Genomic DNA, 21,911 nt, shown 5'->3' on the forward strand with positions numbered 1-21,911 from the left:
AAACAGTGCCCTAAACCAAACAAAAAAAAAGGTCAGAGAAGGTGATCTGGGGTAATGGTTTTCATCCGTACCTTAATGTCACTGGTTGAATTCTCGCCGTGTCCGAATGACGAATCAGCCAAAATGGTTCGCACGAAAAAAATCAATAATTTTGTCATTTTTGAAATTCAACCATATGCGCATTAGACTTTTTTCCATTAAATATGATTATCTGTCACCTCCTGAAAATTGCGGATACATGTATTTTTTTATGTGAGAAAGGTGTTTGTTGAATCAAAAACATTTTTTTTGTATTCAAAAAAGAAAAAAATGTATTCAAAACATTTAAAAAAATTATAACAGATCTGTGCCTATAACCACAATCAGAAACTTGACGTAAGACTGTGATAATTCGAAAACAAAAGTTTTTGAACTTAATCATTTTTATTGTTCGGAAATTCGTAAATTCAACTAGTTTAGTATTCCAAATGATGATCCTAAACGTAGAGTATATGTTTTCTTGCTGCCAGTTTATGCAATAGCGAGCAGAGATCGAACTATAGAATACTGCTATGAAAGACTCAAACTGAGAAGATTGAGACCACGTCCCGCTAAGATATCACAAACTGACAAGCATAAATGTACGGTCTTTCATGGCGGAATTCTCTTCATGATCAAACACCGAGTTCGACCTTTGATTACAATTGTATAAAATGTCAGAAGCAAAACATGCGCATTAGGCGCGGTTGTAATTTGAAAACAAACATATCAACATTAAACTCTACAATCCAGAGTCAGGTCGAATTATTGAGAATAAAGAGTCTAACCATCTCCCAACATCATCTCCAATCCACCGATTCTGCCATTTGGTAACCGCCTTTTGTCGGCAGATAGAGAAAAAATCATAAGACGCATTGACAGGACCCGAAATCTTCGAAGATGAAAAATGAAAATCGCCTCTTCTCTCAGTAGCTTCGTTTCGGCTAGGACTACTTCGGCATTCGCCGTCAACCTTCCTTGAATTGACTAGAAATGAATTGACAAGCGTTAACAGCGAGGATAACCGTTGAACTATTCTAGCAAATGGTTATTCTAATTGACGTTACTAATGAATACAAATCTGCCTCTTCATTCAACCTGACTTCAATCCACACTACTACTCTCCTTGACATGAATATCGTTACCCGCGTACATAATCTTATTTTAACGCCCATATGAAGTGAAACGAAAACTTGATTTCTGATGCAAAAAAGTAGTTACACCATTAATGGACGCATTCACCGTGAACTCAAACCAACGAACGTAGACAGTTATCAGGTGTGCTATAAAGGTTCTCGCGTTAGTATTAGTAAACAGCGTGCAAAATAGCGTGCACTTTGGGAGGAATTCTAAACACAATTTTATTTCGCTTTGTCTCCGAGTTCAGTTTTGTAAAAAAAAAACATGCAGAAAAACGGGTTTATATCAACGAAATCCACAAATTTGCCAGTGTTTCTGAGCACAACACTGCACGCTATTTTCTATGTGTGAGTAATTTTCGTGTACGATACAAAAAAACATCGATACATGCATAAGTGTGGCATGAGAGCGACAAACGTATTTATTTTAGGGAGAGTCACTTCGATATGCAATTGAGTCCATTTGACGGGAAGAATGAAATGAGATAGTTGAGCCGTAAAGTGAGATAGAAAAAAAAACGCCCGTATGACTGTTGAGTCATGTTGACGGGGACACTGCTGGAAGAAGCCAAACCTCATGTATAATAGAATACGAAGACGAATTTCTTCGTAGTCCCCTGACTATTCTCAGTTGAATATGTATTTGCCAAGCTCTGCACATTGATTCGTTTTGTCAAAAAAAAACGAATGAATCGAAGAAAAAAAAAACCGTATCGTGTAATTAAAACGCCTGAATCGTATGCTAGAATGTTACTTGATGTATTGTGGGAATAGCTAGTGGCAAGTGAAATTAAATTAAAAAAACACATATTTTAGTAGGAAAACTGCTGGATTATCAATAGCTAATATTACCTAATTAGCTAATGGGGGCGAGATCCACATCTAACAAGGATAAGTTATTTCATAAAAATCATTCAGAATCACTCCAATAAGTTCGGATAACAGTAATCCGTATAAAACTAAATTCAATAGATTTCGTCTACGAATCTTTAATTCCGTAATAATCAAACAAATCCGTAGATCTGGCATCTCTGCTTCGGCGCCATACCCTCCTCTTGGCCTCGAGGAACGAATTTAATGACGAGATTAAACCTCTGCAATGTTTCCGCATAAATCTTCCCGAAAAGTAGACATTACCTTATTTCAGGCTTATCCTAGGTGAAGCCGAAGATTTTTCTACTTTATGACCCTCCCTCATTCTCCGCCACCGTCTATCTCATGTTTATTTTCAATTCGGCAGATTCATTTCTTGCGAGGCCACCTGTATGAAGTCGAGACGATTATTCAAGCCGGCTTAGGCAGATTTAAATGGCAGTCGTTCAACATAAAGGCATACTGCGAGCGCTGCCAAGAGGTAAGTGAAAAGGTACCTTGTCGTGCAGTGAACCGGCTTGGGACAGGTGGGAGATAAGCTTGTTCAATGTTTATGCAACCAGCAAGTTGTTAACTTCAAGAGGTATTCGGGGTGATGTTATTTTGTCGCAGATATGGGTTTCATTCTAAGTTATTGCCTACCACATAAATTTTATTTGGTTGTTCGCAAAATGTCATAAACCAGCCGGATAACACCATGTCAATTTTCCACCTTAACAAAAGCACGCACCTCAAACCATTCATTATTTTCTATCTCATCCTTTTTCCGCATCCTGCTGGGCCGATTGGGCATCGCCCGTAGTGTATGAAAAGTTTATTCTCTTTGGTAGCCCAAATTGGTCTCATAAGTAGCGACATAAAATCACGAATCGATAAGCTGGAATCGTTCGCGTTGTTCGAGTTTGACGTCGCTCCGGGCAAACAACCGAGAGAGAAAAGCACAGCCGGGGCGGCAGAATTCATCTTGAAAACTCCAAGCCAGTCAAAGGACGCCCACCATTCCCATCATCACCACCAGCATCAACCGGACGACGAACTGGCGACCGCTGAGACGAAGAAACCGAAGAAACCAAAGCGCGTCTCCATCCGGGAGGGTCCCCCGGACGGCGGGGTAAAACCCTGTCAGGAGTACTTTCGGACGCTGGAGCTGGAGCGTAACATGAAAACAACCAAGCTGGCGAAACTTTATGATTCAATAGGACCCATACTGATTAAATTAGAAAGTTTGGTGCTGGGTACATTTACCGGCGAGTGTCGAGAGATGAAGTACTATTACAGTTACTGGGAGAAACAGATCTTCTCCTGCTTCACCAGGTAGGTTGGGGTCTACTCACCGGAGATACTGGCGAAATGGAAACTTTTTGTTTCATTATCGTCTCTGCCGGTATCAGAACCATGCGGGCTCCTATGCATCAGCACTGAAAATCCTGGTTGTTTCCTAGTCGCTTCTTACGTTACACAGATGCATAGGAGTCAGCACCGCGGTGAAAACACGCAGTGCAACTTGTAGCATTCCCAGCGTGGGTTCGTTCATTTGCTTAAGTAATAATGGGAAACGCACCCCTTGCCGTCTATCTATTCTTCGCTCTCTTTCTCTCTCTTATCAGATTCGCCACCAGAAACCTTGAGAGGTTTATGTTTGATCTGCAGCGGGAACACCCGCTGTTCGAGGTGGACGCCATCCTAGCCGTGCCTGAGATCCTTATAAAGCCAACGGCTGCCGAAGTTTACGGCGTTGTGATTAACTCGGTTACCGAATTTTTGGAGCGGTAAGTACAAAATGCTAATAGGGAATGTGGCACAATGGGAAGCCATCGTTGCGTGTGGCAAATGAACATCTTTCACTTCAATGCAACGAGCAACGCCAAATAGACCAATATTTGTATATTAATATAGTTGTACCTTGTGGTTTCATGTCAAAATGTTTGTTTTCCAAAGAAGACCTTCATTGTAGATACTTGGTTGATAAAATTGCTGACGGCTCACAGTGGGGTCGCTCTGATAAAATGGGTGGGTTATATCTATGATATAATCGCAAGATTAACGTGGGATCACTGTTGGATTAGTAATAATTTTTTTGTATTGATTATATTATCGATTGAACGAAACAACTTTCGAATTCAATTGAATTCAACATGTTTGCTGGGTAAGTAAAAAAGTTGAACAAACGCTAAAACTAACTAACTAACAAAACTAGTTTTTTTTTCAATTCAATTACTCCTACAATACTTTACATCAGCTCAACATCTTCCACACAGTTTAATGTAGATTACACTATCGATTTTGGGACCCAAATTATGGCCCCAAATTATAAGTCGACATTCTACCACTGTTATCGCGAATCAGTGTTTGCCGAATGAATGTTCCGCTGAATACCCTAGTGGGATTGAATATCCCACTTTCGTTTGATCAAAATCTTGCAGAAGTCATTTGTTAGTTAGTTACATGCTACCAATTATGACACGTACGAGACCGAGGAAACTCTGTCTCCAGGACCCTCAAGCATGCGAACCAAAACGTCATGGTCGCTTTCGATGCTGTAAGTTTACATTCTTCTTTGCCTTTCAACTACTCTAATTTCTTCTTAGATTGTCTCCCCTCCCTAATACTGTTTATAGTGGAATAAATTATATCGCTCTGGCGCCGATAACATGTTCTAATTGAATAAACCTTTTTTTTTAATAAACTTTATTAGTTTTGTTGTGTGTCGTTTCGTGTTGTGTGTTGCTAGCTTGAAATCACTAGCAAAAATTAATTTTATTCACGTTTGTATGTCACACAATGTAAGACAATAGAAACACCGACAACAGTATCCCACTTGCAACACAATTTGGCATTCGACTGTGCAGCAATGATTCACCTAAAAATAGATGATGTCAGCGATTCAAAGCTGTATACAGTCATTGAATGTGCTGTCTGCTGCTTCAGCTCGAATATGCAATCAACAAGAAAGTGACTCTGAATGCGGATAAAAATTCCAACAGTCAGATCCTAAATTTCACGTTTAGGTACGATAAATATAAGTTGGATTCGAATTTCAATCTCAGCTTCAACATTCTTATTCTATGATCAATTCACTTAAAGAGTCTAAAGTACAAACGAATTGATGATTCGGGGGTCTAGTTTTTGTTCTTTTTTCGACTCCAATTACTTTGCTAATGAATTTTCCCGGCGAAGCAGATTCAATCTCAAAATAAAATTCACGATCAGAATCTGTTTCTGCATTCTCATTCTGATTTTTGATTATCTTTTATGTTTCGAAATATAGCAGCCACATTCTAGATTTCATATACGCTTGTCAGAGATATCTTGAATTTAATCCATCCTAGTTTTTTCATCTATCAGTCATTCCATGTCAAACCGATATAGTGGTTCTCAGATTTTCGTGAAAATAGGAATTATGTTCGTTATCTCAAAATTTTAGAACCGTATTTTTTTATTAAGGGTGCCCATTTCCATTTTAGGTTGGTCCGAAAAATCAAGTTTTTCACTTTTTTTTTTTCCAAAAATGATTTTTTTCTAAAATTCATAACTTTTGAATTACTAGACCGATTCAGATGATCGATATATCAAATTAAATCCAATCACCTGGTCTTTACTACACCTGCAGAAAATTCGATTTCTGTTCTTGTTATTATTGATTGTATTTGTTTTTTATTGTTTCCATAGCCACGGAACCAAGGACGCTATTTTTTAATATTTTTTTCTTGAAAAGTAAGGTTTTTTCACATAACATATCTAAAAATCAAAGAGGTGTTATTTCTTGTTTTTGAGTTATGATTTTTCAAAGTTAACCTATGGTTCGAAAAATCAATTTTTCTCCTTTTTCCACCCCAAAAAATCATAATTCAAAACTTACTGGACCGATTTAGATTATCGAAATATAAATTCGAAGCCGATAAGCTTGCTTTTTTGATAAAATACAACTTTTCCAAAAACTTTGTTTTTGGTTTTCGTAATTATTGATTGTATTTGTTTTCTATAGTTTTCATGGCCTCGGGACCAAGGGCGCTATATTGTTTTTGTATTTTTTCTTGAAGGCTGAGAAAGTTTACATGTTTTCAGTTTTCTTGCAATATTTCTTACAATATTTCTTTTTTGGAATCATCGATTATCGGATCATCGGTTAAACTTAATAAATCATAACATGAAAAAGAAAAAAAAACACCTGTCTGAAGTTTGGATATGTTATGTAAAAAAACTCAGCTTTCAAGAAAACATATAAAAAATATAGCACCCTTGGTCCCGAGACCAAGAAAACTATAAAAAACAAATTAAATAAATAATTACAAAAACAAAATCCATTTTTTTTAGAAGTTTAACATTTTTTTCAAGAAAAATTTCAATTTGATGTGTCGATCATCAGAATCGGTCCTGTGGTTCGAAAGTTATCATTTTTATGAAAAAAGTCATTTTTGGAAAGAAGGAAAAAAATTGATTTTTCAAAAAATAGACACCCTTACGAAAAATAAAAAAATACGATGATAGAGAACAAAATTACCATTTTTAACGAAAATCCGAAAACCTTTATATCGGTATGACATGGAATTGCTGTATATTTTAATTCCAAAAAATAAAAATAAAAAACGGTTTAAATTACAACGACAGGTTCAAACTTCAGAATTTAAGCTTATATTGGGTTGCCCGAAAAGTAATTGCCGATTTATTCATTACAGTCAACTCTCCTTAACTCGATGTTCTGTATCTCGATATTTTCCCTAACGCGATGGATTTTAATGGCACCTTTGATTAATTTTACAAGCATTCTTCTCTCCATAACTCGATACCTCACTAACTCGATGATCCCTTGGATATTGAGTTAGGGAGAATTGACTGTATAAATAAAATACAAATTTGTTGTACATAGAATGAGTCATAAAGATGGGATGAATGTCGTTTTTAATCATAAACTCTCAACTTTTTTACCCTGATGTGTGTAGATTATGGTGTCAATGAAAATGGTCAACTCTAATTTCAAAAAGTTACCTCATAAAAATTTTCATCACCTCGAAAAAACACTCTATGCCAAATATTAGCTCAATCGGACTTGAGGGAGAGTGGCGCAAAGCGGTCAAAGTTTGAGTTTTTTGAAAATCGAAAAATCACCCAAGAGGGGAGGAGAAAAGGAAATCGGGGTTTTCGAAAAAAAATTGATGCCAAATGTCTTAAAATTGCATGAAACGTCGAGATCTAGTGTCACCTCGAAAATTTTTTTTGTCAAAAATCGACACCCTGTGAGTTTTTTTTCGGAATACGAGACGAAATGTATGGTTTTATGTGCCAATAAAAATAATTATCTCGATTTTTCATTCGGAACTTGTTGCGAAATGTTGATTTGCACGATAATATATCCTATGCAAAATATTAGCTCATTCGAACTTCATTTATTAGTGTTGCAGACGTTAAAATTTGAGTTTTTCAAAAACCGAAAAATCACTGGAAATCGGGGTTTTCAAATTTTTTTTTGCTGCCAAATGACTTAAAATTGCATGGCACATCGAGATTTACAGTTGTCTCATTTTTTTTGACAAACTTTTTTTTCGAGTTAACAATAAATCTCGACGAGTAATGCAATTTTGAGACATTTGGCATTAATGAATATCGTTTTTTAAAAAAAAACTCAAATTTTTACGTCTGTGACACTAATAAATGAAGTTCGAATGAGCTAATATTTTGCAAAGGGTATATTATCGTGCAATGCACATTTCGCAACAATTTCCGAATGAAAAATCGAGATAATTATTTTTATTGGCACATAAAACCATAGGTTTCGTCTCGTACTCCGAAAAAAACCTAGTCCCAGTGTCGATTTTCGACACTCTAGAACTGGGTTTTAGGAAATTTGGCATCAACTTTTTTTCCGATAACCCCGATTTCCTCTTCCGCTTTTTGGGTGATTTTTCGATGTTCAAAAAACTCAAACTTTGACCGCTTTGCGCCACTTTCTCTTAAGTCCGATTGAGTTGATATTTGGGATAGGGTGCTTTTTCGAGGAGGTAAACATTTTGTATAGGGTAACTTTTTGAAATTTTAAGGTCCGTAGTGTAGATGTATCCCTAGTGTAGATGTAGTGGACAAAAATATCGGGAGGAAGCAAAAAAAAGTTTTTTTTCCGTTTTTTCTAAAATTTCGTGGCCTAACACAGTTTGTTGTCAAATAAGTCAATAGTAAATCCAACTCACCTTATCAACTAGCTTTCATTTGGTTCCTATCTGTAAGATCTTTCAAAAGAGAGATATTGTTGAAAAATTCTCTCTTCGTCTTTGATGATTAATTGTTCAATAAATAATCATCGCATCGCGAATCGAAAAAGATACCTTTGGCATTTTGTCGAAATCGATGCAAAAAATTAGAATAATTTTTCTTTTGTCATTGTAACAAATGATCCTTGCACAGAATTTATTGGAGTTTTCAAAACTCGATTCGATTTGTGATGCAATTATTATTTATTAAAAATTAATCATCTAAGACGAAGGAATTTTTTCTCATTCAAACAACAATTTCTCTGTGTTGAAAGATGCTACAGGAACGTTCTAGGAATCAAATGAAAGGTTGATAAGGCTAATTGGATTTGCTATTGAATTAGTTGGCGAAAAATTGTGTTAGTCACTAAAATCATTGAAAAACAGAAAGTAATCGATTTTTACTTTATTCCCGATATTTTTGTCCACTACATATTGAAGCTTTGAAATGATTGAAAAAAAGTATTTGTGTTACAATTGATAGTAGATACAGAGCTTAAACAAAACCAGGATACAGCCAGGAGAAGTAACACTATTCAATCTTAGTAGTAAAAAGTAGTAATAGTAGGAATACATTCTCTCAGCATGGCCATCGTTGAACACAGTCTTTTATTATCCTCAATAGTTTAGGAAATATTTTTATTTTAGTAGTTTGTCTTATAAAATATTTGTACTCAGTGAATAAAATACGTCTTCGTTCGCTACGTGTCGGTGTTATTCGTCATCCTATGCCTCTTTTCGCTGCCCGTATCACGTAACGCATTCCGTACGTAACGCAACGTCCCCTGTTGGAATGATATAATATTCAAATCACGGGGACGTCCAGGAATTGGTATCACTATTGGATCCGGTGAATTGAAGAATTCGGAAAGGGTTGCAACAATTTTGTAATGAACAAAATCGCAATTTTCGGATTCTGTTTTTTTAATTCAAGTTTTTGCCGCAGTAGCAATGGACTTGGTAACCCTGGCAAACAAAGAACTTACCGAGATAACACCGGTAGCTACGGTGTAATCACAAGTGTCGATTAAGCAGAGAATTATAAACAATAGAAGCCTGAAGTAAATAGAGATCGGTTCTGCTACGTATGATATAGAAATTGCATTATAAAAAGTTTACAATTTGATTTAGTTTCAAACGGTAAATTTATTGGATATCGGGATTGAAATTATAAAAAGGGTTACCGAATTGTAAGCCCAGAATATACTTTATTTTTTTTGTGAATATATATAAGCATATTTTGTAGCGTTGAAGCACGCCAAATAAAAGTTGTCAAACAAATTTCCTTTGAATCGATCACGACACAAGTTATAGATTTTAAATTCAAGATTCTAGATTCCAGATTCCAGATTCTGGATTCTAGATTTCAGTTTGTAGATTCCATATCATAGTTTCCATATTCTAGATTCCGAATTACAGAATCCAGATTTTTGATTTCAGAATCAAATTCGGAATGCCTAGATAGGGCGATATTGAAGCCTCTAGACAAACAATTATATTGCACAAGCCAAAATATTGCGCAATAATATTGGCCGTCTATGGGTCGCTTTAGATTCCAGATTCCATTTCATAATTCCAGCTGTGACACTAACTATGAACGCAATACTTTTGGAGCGATTCTAGAGCGATTACTTTTCGATACATTCCGGCTGATATTTCGGACGAATGTTGGTTTTTAGGTGCTCAGCATCACTCAAAATAGCGGAAACGTGGAAATAACTTTAACGAGTCATAACATGCAGTTGTTCGGTCACTGAACGTGACCTTCGTTGTGGATTTACAAACCTGGAACTAAACAAATCACATGTCATATTGTAGGTCTACATATTACAAGCGACAAAATAGAGCCTGTTCAAGAGTGCTGGTTGGCTACCTAAGATGCCACCCATCCCCTACTCTTAATTTTTTTCGATCGATACACGAAACCTACGCCAACGGATTCGTCTGTGGAAAGTATTTACGTAAAGTATACACTTCTAGATAAGATTGCTTGTTTTGGAATTGAACCGATTGTAGTGGTTGATGTTTCCTAATAGAACAACCAAACTTCATTTCTATACATTTTTCTGTATTTATTGTAAATTGGTTTATACAACCACATTCAATCACTTTGATGTTAAGACAAACTAACGGCCAATTAGTGAGAGACTTTGGAAGTTTTCAAACTGTTGATTAAAATGTAAATCAACAAACCTAGGGTAAACTCTCTTCAATATAACTATCGTTACTAATGTACACTACAATAGCAACCCCTTCAATTCAATTAAAACTTTGTCACACTTGCAGATTGAAGTGCTTCCGCCGCTGGATGACCCAGACCTGCCTGCCCTGTCCGGACACCAAAAGCAACGATGAAACCTTCCGCTTCACTTTTTTCGAAGATGTTATACAGGTATACAAGAGTACAAGTACTGTTTTATTGGAGCCCGACACAAAAGTATGACTCAACAAAGCGGATGATGTGCAACGTTTTGCACATGGGTCGCCATCATCTTTTCCCACATGTGCCAACAATAAAAAATAAAATTCATGTCAAAATATACAAAACGAACACATGCATCATAACGATGGGGACGACGGTTGAAAGTTTGAAACCATCATTCATCCCCTCATCCCGATCCCCTTTCACGATCCATGCCCTGCCAAAACTGCACACTGTTCCGGCGGCGAGGAATGGCAAAGTTATAACTCAATAGTTGCACTTTCTCCAGCAGCGCGAACGCCGTGTGCAGTTTTGTACAATTTATCGATATTTTATTTGACTTTGATAAATTTGTTTACTCGACCACTTTCTTCCTCGCCTACACATTACAGATTCCAAAAGTTTGCGAACTTGTTATAAAGTTGCAACAAACTATCCAGAATCTAGTGGCCGATGTTCTGGTGTATTTAAAATGGTAATATTTCATGTTTTCGGGTTTCTTTTGTGTCCCATCCATCGTGTTTGCTGCTGTTCGCACGGTTCGTACGTTTCAGCGGAGTTTTCTTTTCCATCCCAACTTCCCACCCACCCGGAACTATTTCCGGGAGTGGACGCCCGGTGCAACTTTCGAATGATGATGATGCACCGGGGATTGACCTGACGATATGGCAGCAATCACGATGAATGGCATTCGGGAAATTCACCGTATCATCTCTAACCGGTCTGTTTTACTTGCATGACTGACTGTTTTTTTTTGCTCCTGTGCGGAACCGTCAGCTGGCAGAAGTACAAAAACCTCTGGATGTACGAGAAGATGAGCGTATGCGAAAAGTTTCTTTCCCAGAACCTGCCGCTGGTTCAGCTGGACGAGAAGTTCATCTACTACACGCAGATTGTGACCGACCTGGAGCGGCAGCGACCCTATCACGACATCAAATCGATACGGATCAATCTGCAGCCGCTAATTAGGAGCATTATCGATCACGCCGTCGAGTGGCGTAACACGCTGGGAAACATCCTAGCCAACCGGACCCGGCGGCAGATGATAGCACTGAGCGAGCATATTCGGGTGAGTGTGTGGGAGGTGGGTTTTATTCGTTTATTCGTAATGGTGTATGTGGCCAGGGAGGAGAAATTGAATTTTCAAGCCAATCGACGTTGACGCTAGCGAACAAAATTATACGAATAATCTCTCAAAGCTATTTCTCGGTGCATACAGCAAGCAAATGAACATTGCATTTGTGGTATCATCAGTTCTTTAGTTAAAAAGCTACGAAGCTGGGCAGCGAAGTCACCTGGGAATGGCGTAGAATCGACAAACCAACCCGGTTGTGTGCTCCCGAAGGAAGAAGGAAGGCGAGCGGTTAGCTATCGATGCCTCATTTACCGTGTATGGTATTCATGCATACATCCATGGAGTCCAGCAAAATAAATCATGTGACATACATAATTTATATTTCCTACTTGGATTTCCCGAGATGTACTTTTTTTCACACAAAACGCTAAACGTCTAAGAAGTCAACTCCGCCTTTGAAAATTTTGTAAACGTTCCTTGTCCTTTACGTTTTTTTTGTTTGACTGTTTGTATTTTTTTCCAAATCTAAGGAAAGAAACTTTGTACTATCGATTATGTTATTTCCGCCGCATATATGTATATTTTTTTTTGCTCAGCCTGGCCGATCTTTATTTTAAAAATTCAAGCCATTGGATAGACCATTGGTTCCAGGAAAAAATAATGGAGAGAGCAATTCCAAGACAAAGAATTATGCTGGGAAAATTAATTGGATTTTACTCAAACCTTTGATATTTATTTCATTCCGAAAATTTAAGACGGAATGAAATGTACAGTCAAAAGTGCAATGAAGTACTTCAGAATCATTTACTTCTGTTTTTGTATAAAAAAAAACACCCTGATAATTGGGTAATTTGGCGTCGATTCATGACATCCGAAATGTCAAAGCATGGTTGATTGAATAGGGGCTTCAGATTCTGGACTTGTCAGTTTGTTTACCAGATCAAAACCTTTCGATACCTTATGAATGATCGTACGAATAGTAGATGCAGCTTACGAGCAGTATGAGTGATTTGAAGAGCTTAAACGAGCAGTATCCTCTGCGTAGAACGAGATACACACTACAACATGACGCAACTTGGTCGATACCACCCCGAATGGGTTAATTGAACTGATTGAGAACTAAAGAAGACCTACGAATTGGAAACTTCTTGTAATTCATGTAAAATTGACGTTAATTTTGTAAAGGCGTGAGCGTTTTTCGATCTGGTTCTATAGTTATGAAATACTGGAATTTTTGTTTTTCGAATGTTTCGCGCCTGAACACAACAATAAAGGTCAAATGACCACTCTTTTAAATGGAGATAGTTGTTATGTCCTACACTATATACTTCAATTCAACCGACTTCTAACATATCTCTGGAATCTCAGTAAAAATGAGCGGGTCTGTAGTTGTGAAACGCAGTGTATTGCACATTTTCGTAAATTATTACTTAAGCGCTTTATGGGAGAATGAAATAGCCTTACTCCAATAATCAATGCACACCACATCACGCACTTATCCTTACCGGGCCACCCATGAAACACCCCCATTTCATGTTGGGTCTTGTGACTTTTAATCACAATTTGAGAGATAGTTTGCAACCACGATTTCATTTCCATGTTTTCCATTGCATTGCAGAATCTACATGTAGAACTGGATCGAAACGTCAAGGAACTGACCCATTTCAAGAGTGTCATGCAGACTATCAATACCATCCAGACGACCACCTTAACCGTTGAACTGAAAATTCACGAGATGCAGGAAATTTACAACATTTTGCAGGATCATCGGATAAAGGTAGGCAATTTTTTTTTAAAATTGTCACGCGATTTCATCGTTCGTGAACATTTATTCCATTTCGTTAACAAACCTATAAATGTGAATGCTCAAGCGATTTACGAAAGTATGTTTTTTAAACGGATTCCTCCACCTTCATCCATCCATCGCAGTTCAGCTGGATGCATTGCTCCGTTCGAATTATTTTGATACACGATTGAGCAGCGAAATAATTCACCGTTGCCTCTTAGCGGGCGAACTGTTTGGGAAAAGAAAATTGCTTGCGCTTTCACGGAACACTGAAATCAACAGCCCCGGCATCATAACGCCCCTAAATCTCTTCACCCGAGGATCTGTCCGTAGGAACAGCAACAGCAACATCTTCATCGTCGCCATCATCATCATCATCAACGATAAAGTTGATGAAAACTTTATCTGATTCATTAGCATACTGATGGGCGATGCCAGGAATGATTCGCGGGCGAAGCAACTAAAACAGGATACCTAGCATAGCACCACTTTGCTAGCGTAAGTTTTCCACGATACGCTGGGCAAGGGCATTTGGCCATAAAATCACTAGCAATCGACTCTGGACGGACGGATCCACTGGATCCTCAGTCCCGGTGCGAGGGATGAAAAAATTGAACATTTCACCATTGACAGAGAGAGGGAGAGCGACAGAGTTGGCGATTCGTTTCGGAGGACTTGATTGGATTCGATTCGAGAGTTTTTGTTCGGAGCTCGGTGCGTTGATTGTGTGATAGCATTCCTTTATGCAGGTGGTCCAATGTGTTGAGATTGTGAATGTCAAGTAAATGATAAGGGAAGGAAAATAAAATACAATGCAAAATCTTGAAATACATAACATATAAATTTCAAAAATTCAATAATGTAATAATGATTCAATCCTATACAAGAATACTTCTTTTTAGAATGTGAATGAAAATCTAAAATATGTACAAACTGAACATGAAAAAAATTAAAGATTTCGAAAGTTCTTTGCATCTTTGCATCTGTTCGCCACAAATTAATGCGAGAGAATGAATGTGACATACATTGGCAGAAAAGGCATTCATCTAATTCGTAAAACTCTTAATGTTTCGTTTCTCTCATATTCACGTTATGATCGTCAGTCATAATACAGTCAACTCTCCCTAACTCGATGTTCTGTATCTCGATATTTTCCCTAACTCGATGGATTTCATGGCACCTTCGATTTTTCAAGCATTCTTCTCTCCATAACACGATACCTCCCTAACTCGATGCCTCTCTTACTCGATGTGTTTTGATTCATTTTTCCATGGATTTTCACCTTCCTAACTCGATTGATTTTCGCGTACATGTTTTTGTGCGTTATTACCTCAGATTTCAATTGCCCTTGAAAGTGAAGACGGAGTGTTCGTGTCATCAAACAATTTCTTTTCAAGTATGGAAAACCACGAGAAACCTTTCAAGCGAACAATCAAAACGCTAACCATTGCGCAAGGTTTGAGCATCATCGAGCAGGTCGAAAAATATGGACGGAAGGGGTCTGAAGCTGCAAATAATTTCAGTATTGCACAAAGTGCGGTATCAACACTACTCAAACTAAAGTAAAAATGGAATCGGAATGGAAAATTGTATCTAGACCAAAAGCATATAAGGTTGGTCAGAATCGAGAAGCTGGAGCGGTCAATGAATTGTTGTCTTGTCAAGCTAGACAAAATAATTTACCCCTCTTCTATTCTTCGGGATATGGCTTGAGAATTTGTCCAGAAACTGGGAAATCCTAACTTCAAAGCACAACCAACATGGACGGGAGTGATATTCCGCTGGCATAATTAATGTGTCGTGAGCGATGTCGACGGTACAATACCGTTCAATTGCTCAATGTCTTTTAATACATAGTGTAAAAAGGACCAAAACGTATTTTGCTGTGATCTGATGCCAGATACCGATATACTAGAAAGTGTTGAAAAACCTGAGAAAAACGCTGAAGATAGTAGTTCTATTGAGATGTTAATTCGAACGTTAAATCAAACCTGAAGAATATGTCCGGAATATTGAAATCAACTGAAAATGTTTCTGTGAAACTATTCGAACATTTCTTTGTGATTGAACAGTTCCTGCGTGATCGTTACAATTCAGTTTGAGTAACATACTTAATCAATATTTTGTTTGTTAACCTAGTGCCTCGTGCAAGCCGGACTCGATTATATACAAACTCGATGATATACAAACTCGATTATATATGATTCGATTATGTTAAATTTAGGACTCGATTGTATACAGTTTGAAAAAAAATGTTTTTTTTTTATAATTCAAATATGAATAATTTCAAGAAAAAAAATTAACCTTTCAGCATTAAGGTGAAATTTAAGTGGCTTTTATAAGTACAGTGGGTTAAAAATCGCGATTTTTGCAGATTTCGATTGAATCTTCATCAGGATTTGTTTATATCGATATTGCAGCGAAGTTAAGAGAGATAGAAGTTGGGCGTCAAAGAACAAATTGTAGAGAGGTTAGAGAGCTTTAATTTAATTGATAGAAACAATCAAGTTTAGTATGAATTTTTAGGATAAAATTAATAATTACAAATAAAAAAAAACTTTTAAATTTTCCACTTCAAAAATGTTTAATCCACTAATTTAGATGTTCCACTACTATATCCTGTACTAAATTTTCTCATCTTTCAAATGAAAGCAACAAAATCGGATTACGTAGCATACTTTTCAATGTAGAGTCAGTTTGAGCCAACAGAATCCGAAACAAAGAAAAAGTTCTATAAGTCTGTCATCGTTGAAATTCTAACATATGCGTAGAAGGATTTTTTTCGTGAAATATAACCGTCTATCACCTCCTGAAAGATTCTGGAAAAAATATTTTTTTTATATGAGAAAGGTGTTTTTTCACTTTAAGGGAATGAATCAAAAATTCAAATTCATACCATAATTGGGACACTTACCCTAATATATGACAATTTGAGACATAAAAAAATAGGAAAAAATGTTCTGTATCTCGATACTTCCCTAACACGATGGTCCCTTTGGATATCGAGTTAGGGAGAGTTGACTGTACAACCATTCCATGTCAAAGCGATATAGTGGTTCTCAGATTTTCATGAAAATTTATAGTTTTGTAATCTGATATCTGGATATTTTATGTAAAAAGCACCTCAGTTTTCTGGAAAAAAAAGGATTAAAAAATATAGTGCTATTGGCCCCGAAACCATGTAAACTATGAAAAACAAATACAATCGACAATTTCGAAAGCATGTCTAATTTTTTCAGTAAGTGTAATATTTTCTCAATGGAGACTAGCTTATTGACTTCGATTTTATATGTCGATCATCTGAGTTGGTTCAGCGGTTCAAAAGTTATGAATTTTTGAAGAAACTCAATTAAAAAAAGAAACATTTATTATTGGGATCACCCCTAAATATAACGAAGCGTATTTAGCACGCTTGCTAAACCAATTTCACCTTTGCTTGCACGTCTAGTATGGCTCTCATATCTGTTTTCATTTGTAAAGAGCCCAATATTCAACGTAAAATGTACTCAAAGTTCATCAAAGAATCCGGAACAGACGCATCACTCAGAATGTATACACCGGATATGTTAGTATAATTTAACACTTTGACGGCCATGAGTACCGTACTGCACTCAAAAATTATTCCGCTGGGGCCATGAGAGCAGTACTACACACGCGAAATATTTCAATTTTTCAAGGTGTGCGCTATAGAACACGTTAAACCTAATGTGTTTTTCGTTTTCTACTTGCCTCAATACATAGTAGGACACTTCGATCTAATAGTTTGGAATCACTGCTTGTATTATTCTACCAATTACAATTTATCACTATCACTGTATCAAAAGGGTTATATTGAGTTTTATCGATTTTACTCGATTACCTTGAGTTGGGGCCGCGTGTGCAGTACTACATACGGGTAGTTTTCACCCTTATATGCCAGATGGGGATGAAATTTTATGCTAGACGGGTTCCTGGTACCATCTAGTATTAGAATCAACCATTGGACTCTCCCCTTTTTTCTTTTTGGCCAAAACACAATGACCGTCAGTGTGTTAAACGCGTTTATTACTTTTTCTTCTATCTAATTTTCTAAGAATACAATTAACCAATCAAATGACAAAAATACGGGTGGGCTCAACGTGTCAACTAATTTCGATTTGATGGACTAACCGATGGGGACGGGCACCCTTTTTTATGCAACATCACAACGGAGTAAGAAACCCTACCCGAATTGCATGAAAGTATTCCCTATTAACTAGTGTATTTGAAATCTAAATCCATCCATTCATTAAAGAGATATGAACGTTCAAAATCTTTAACTTTATCACCTGAATCATTGAAATGGGTCCCTATATTGGAAGGTACGTGAAAAACTCGTTATTGGAGATGTTCCAAGCGTATAAAGTGAAAAGGATCCAAAAACACTGCCTTGACGTAGATGATTTCAGCCTCTCTGGTTATCCGGAACATCAAAAATTCGAATAAATTTTAATACAGTAAAAAAGTATGTTTAGCCCAAATGGAGGCAGTCTGGAAATAAAAGCATGTTTTAAAAACGTTTATATAACGATTTTTCTGAATAGTCAAATTGAAAATATAAATTAAAATAAAATAAAAAAGTAAATAAAGAATATTTATACGTGTTTCATCGCGTTTAAATTTTTGAGTCAAAGACGTAATAGATTAGATACTTCGTCACTAGAATGGCTCTATCTCGGTAAATAACGAAAATAGCCTTCAAAGGACTTGAAAGGACTAATGCAAACTTTGTACTCTCAATTCTCAACTCTCAACTCTCAACTTTTAACAGAATCTAGAATCATGAATTTGTAATTTGATGTTCAAAATCTAAAATCGTGAAAATGGGAGCTGTGGTTTGAAATCTAAAATCTCAAATCAGACATGAAAATACAAAAAAATACAAAACAAAATTTATTTCAATACTTTGTGAATTCGTAAACATTTAAGAAAAGTAACATGAAAAATGGAATCTATAAGCATTTCTACATGAAAAACTACGCATAACATTATATCCTAGGACTATCAGTTCTCGAGATATAACCAATCTAATATAGTTAAAATCACGTTCGTTAAATATTAACGAATGCATATTGCTGCTGGGCATTACGACAAAAACTCCGACGTCGTATAGAAATTTCACCAACATTATTTTCACTATAAAAAATTGTTATGTCTTGAGAACGGTTAGTCAAAAACGTTATGTATAGTTTTTCATGTAGAATCGCATGTAGATTCAATTTTTTATGTTATTTTTCATGAATGGCGATGACAGTGGCATGATGTCGATGTCTGGCGGCAACTTCAAATTAGGGCCATAATTTGGGTCTCAAACTCGTTAGTGTAATCTCTATCAGATTAGAAGGCACGAAGCCGGTTTTTAAATTCGAAAATTTGAATGAAAATTTTCAAATCATGTTAGTTGATTACTTGAAACACGTGTTTCTGACTTTCATTCAACCATATGGCTAAACAATTCCAACATTGTTGCTGAATTTTTTCATCATAATATAGAGTTGTCTTCATAAACAATTTTCGCATGAGACTTTTTCACCATCTGCAAACAAAAATGTTTTTCATTTGAATAGAATACTAGTTTGATATGGAAAAGCGAATTTCGAAACATTCAACTGATCCGTGGACACAACAAGAACAAGATTTTCATACGAATTTTATTTTGTTTTTGTTTACATGAAAAGTGGTGACGCGAATGCTAGATTGTGACTGCAAATCAACAGAGTGCGTCGGGCGAATGTTTTAGTACTAAACGCAAGCAATGACAGCTGATGAGAAGCAACGCACAACGCGGCATTCTGTTTCCACCTTTAAGGTGACACTTCATTTTAAATATGTGTATTTCCATTTAGTTGAACACAATAATGCGTTGCGTCATTAGCATCGTTGTACTAAACGCTAACATTTGTTCTAAACTGCTAGCGCCGAGTTCGCGATGACAGTGGCATGGTGTCGACGTCTGGTGGCAACTTCAAATTAGGGCCATAATTTGGGTCCCAAACTCGTTAGTGTAATCTCCATCAAATTAGAAGACACGAAGCCGGTTTTTAAAATTTGAATGAAAATATTCACATCATGTAATTTGATTATTGAAACACGTGTTTGTGACTTTAATTCAACCAAATGGGTAAACAATTCCAACATTGTTGCTGAATTTTTTCATCATAATATAGAGTTGGCTTCATAAACAATTTTCGTATGAAACTTTTTCACCACCTGCAAACAAAAATATGTTTCATTTAAATAGAATTCTAGTTTGATATGGAATAGCTTATTTTCATTCATAATTTAAATTTTGAAAACGTGTTCATTCCAACTGAAAATCAGCTATTCTTTCACGCTTTCCTAAACTAATAAACGAAGCTCAATGCCGCCAACGCGGATATATCAATGTGTTGTTTTCAAAAACATTCAACTGATCCGTGGACAAAACAAGAAAGAGATTTTCATACGAATTTTATTTTGTTTTTGTTTATATGAAAAGTGGTGACGCGAATGCTAGATTGTGACTGCAAATCAACAGACTGCGTCGCGCGAATGTTTTAGTACAAAACGCAAGCAATGACAGCTAATGAGAAGCAACGCACAACGCAGCATTCTGTTTCCACCTTTACTGTGTTCACCTAGCTGGCTTTCTGTTAAACACAAATTTCTACATTACTCGAGAATTAATTAAGCAAATGTAAACAAATAAGGCATCTGGAGGTTTTAGGGTGCAATAAATGTTTCTAAGGTGGTTCGACACTCCTACCCCCTCTCTATGGGAGTCTCCCAAACAAATGAAACACAAATTTCTACATAACTCGAGAACTTATCAAGCAAACAAAAACAAAAATTTGGCATGTGGAGGTTTTAGAATGCAATAAATGTTTCTATGGTGGTTCGACACTCTTTCCCCTCTCTTAGGGTGGGCTGTTATACTATTCAAAACTTAACAAGCAAATGGATCCAAATTTGGCATCTGAAGATTTTAGTGGGCCGTCAGGAGGTGATAGATGATCATATTTGATGGAAAAAATCCTTCTACGCATATGTTCGAATTTCAACAATGACAGAGTTATAGACCTTTTTTTTTGTTTCGGACTCTGTTGCCTCGAACTGGCTCTTCATTACAAATTACGCTACGGAAGACGATTCTGTTGCTTTTATTTGAAAGATGAGAAAATTTGATACAGGATATAGTAGTGGAACATCTAAATTAATGGATTTTAATAACATTTTGGAAGTGAAACACTTAAAAGTTAGTAATTGTTAATGTATTATTATTAATGTCATCCTGTTTTTTTTTTATCAAACTGGATTGTTTCTATCAATCAAATTGAAGCATTCTAACCGCTCTACAATTTGTTCTTTGACACCCAACTTCTATCTATCTTAATTTGGCTGCAATATCGATATAATTAGCTCTTGGTGAAAATTCAAGCAAAATCTTCAAAAATCACGATTTTTACCCCACTGTATAAGAATTAGTCACTTAAATTACACCTTAACTTTGAAAGGTTACATTTCTTCTTGAAATAAGTCATATTTGAAACATAAAAAAAATAATTTTTTTTCAAAGTGCTGTATATAATCGAGTCCAAAATTGTGTATAATCGAATCATATATAATCGAGTCTGTATATAATCGAGTCCGACCTGTATTTGCAAGTGGTTTGAAAATCTTGAACGAGAATTGTGTCTGAAAATAATCTGATATTATAATGATGAATTTTGGTAGAATAACTAGGAATTGTATAGTAAAGGGTAATTTCAATGGGGTCGATTAGAAGATCAATCAATGAACAGTTCTGCGATTGGACTCATGAACTTGCGCTTAGTAAGAAAACGTATTAGGTATTAATAATATTAATAACGGTATTAATAACGAAAAACAAATTTTGAGCGGGACGAAGTTTGCCGGATCAGCTAGTTGTAAATAAAAACCAAAAAGTAATCTACGAAGAGCAGCTCAATGTAAATTTTCAACTGCAGAAAATAAGGTTCTCATTTTTATTTTTTTTATCCCATTTATTTATTTAAGGCTCATTAGCATTTTAGCTGTAACAGAGCCGAATTTTAATCGTGTACATGTCACATGGTTATCATATCTATAATTAGCACATTACACAGTTGCCATTCGCCAGTATTCCTTCTATACCATTACATATGGTACATTCACACAGTAGCCATTTAGGCGTAAGGGTATTCTTTCTGTTCTTCCATTATCCAGTTGGACCACCGGACAGCGGAGACAGTTGTTTGATCATTGTTGAGTTATTTATAGAACAGCAGCCCGATGTGTCTTGCAGAGCAGAGAGCAGTTGTATGGATGAATCGATCTTATTTCGACCGTGGATCGATCT

The 21,911-nt window shown here is 36.3% G+C and overlaps 1 protein-coding gene across 2 annotated transcripts in view; it reads left to right on the plus strand.

The window, feature by feature from the left end:
- LOC129763591 (dynein axonemal heavy chain 10) overlaps nucleotides 1-21,911 on the plus strand; it is a 191,683-nt gene that overhangs the window by 50,629 nt on the left and 119,143 nt on the right. For both annotated transcript variants that reach the window (XM_055762828.1, XM_055762829.1), the window contains exons 21-27: nucleotides 2,398-2,511; nucleotides 2,833-3,344; nucleotides 3,638-3,799; nucleotides 10,559-10,664; nucleotides 11,087-11,169; nucleotides 11,472-11,763; nucleotides 13,388-13,546. In XM_055762828.1, coding sequence (XP_055618803.1) covers nucleotides 2,398-2,511; nucleotides 2,833-3,344; nucleotides 3,638-3,799; nucleotides 10,559-10,664; nucleotides 11,087-11,169; nucleotides 11,472-11,763; nucleotides 13,388-13,546 — 1,428 coding nt within the window. The remainder of the gene's footprint in view (nucleotides 1-2,397; nucleotides 2,512-2,832; nucleotides 3,345-3,637; nucleotides 3,800-10,558; nucleotides 10,665-11,086; nucleotides 11,170-11,471; nucleotides 11,764-13,387; nucleotides 13,547-21,911) is intronic.

Source organism: Toxorhynchites rutilus, chromosome 1 (assembly GCF_029784135.1).
Source record: "Toxorhynchites rutilus septentrionalis strain SRP chromosome 1, ASM2978413v1, whole genome shotgun sequence".
Taxonomy (NCBI): Eukaryota; Metazoa; Arthropoda; class Insecta; order Diptera; family Culicidae; genus Toxorhynchites; species Toxorhynchites rutilus.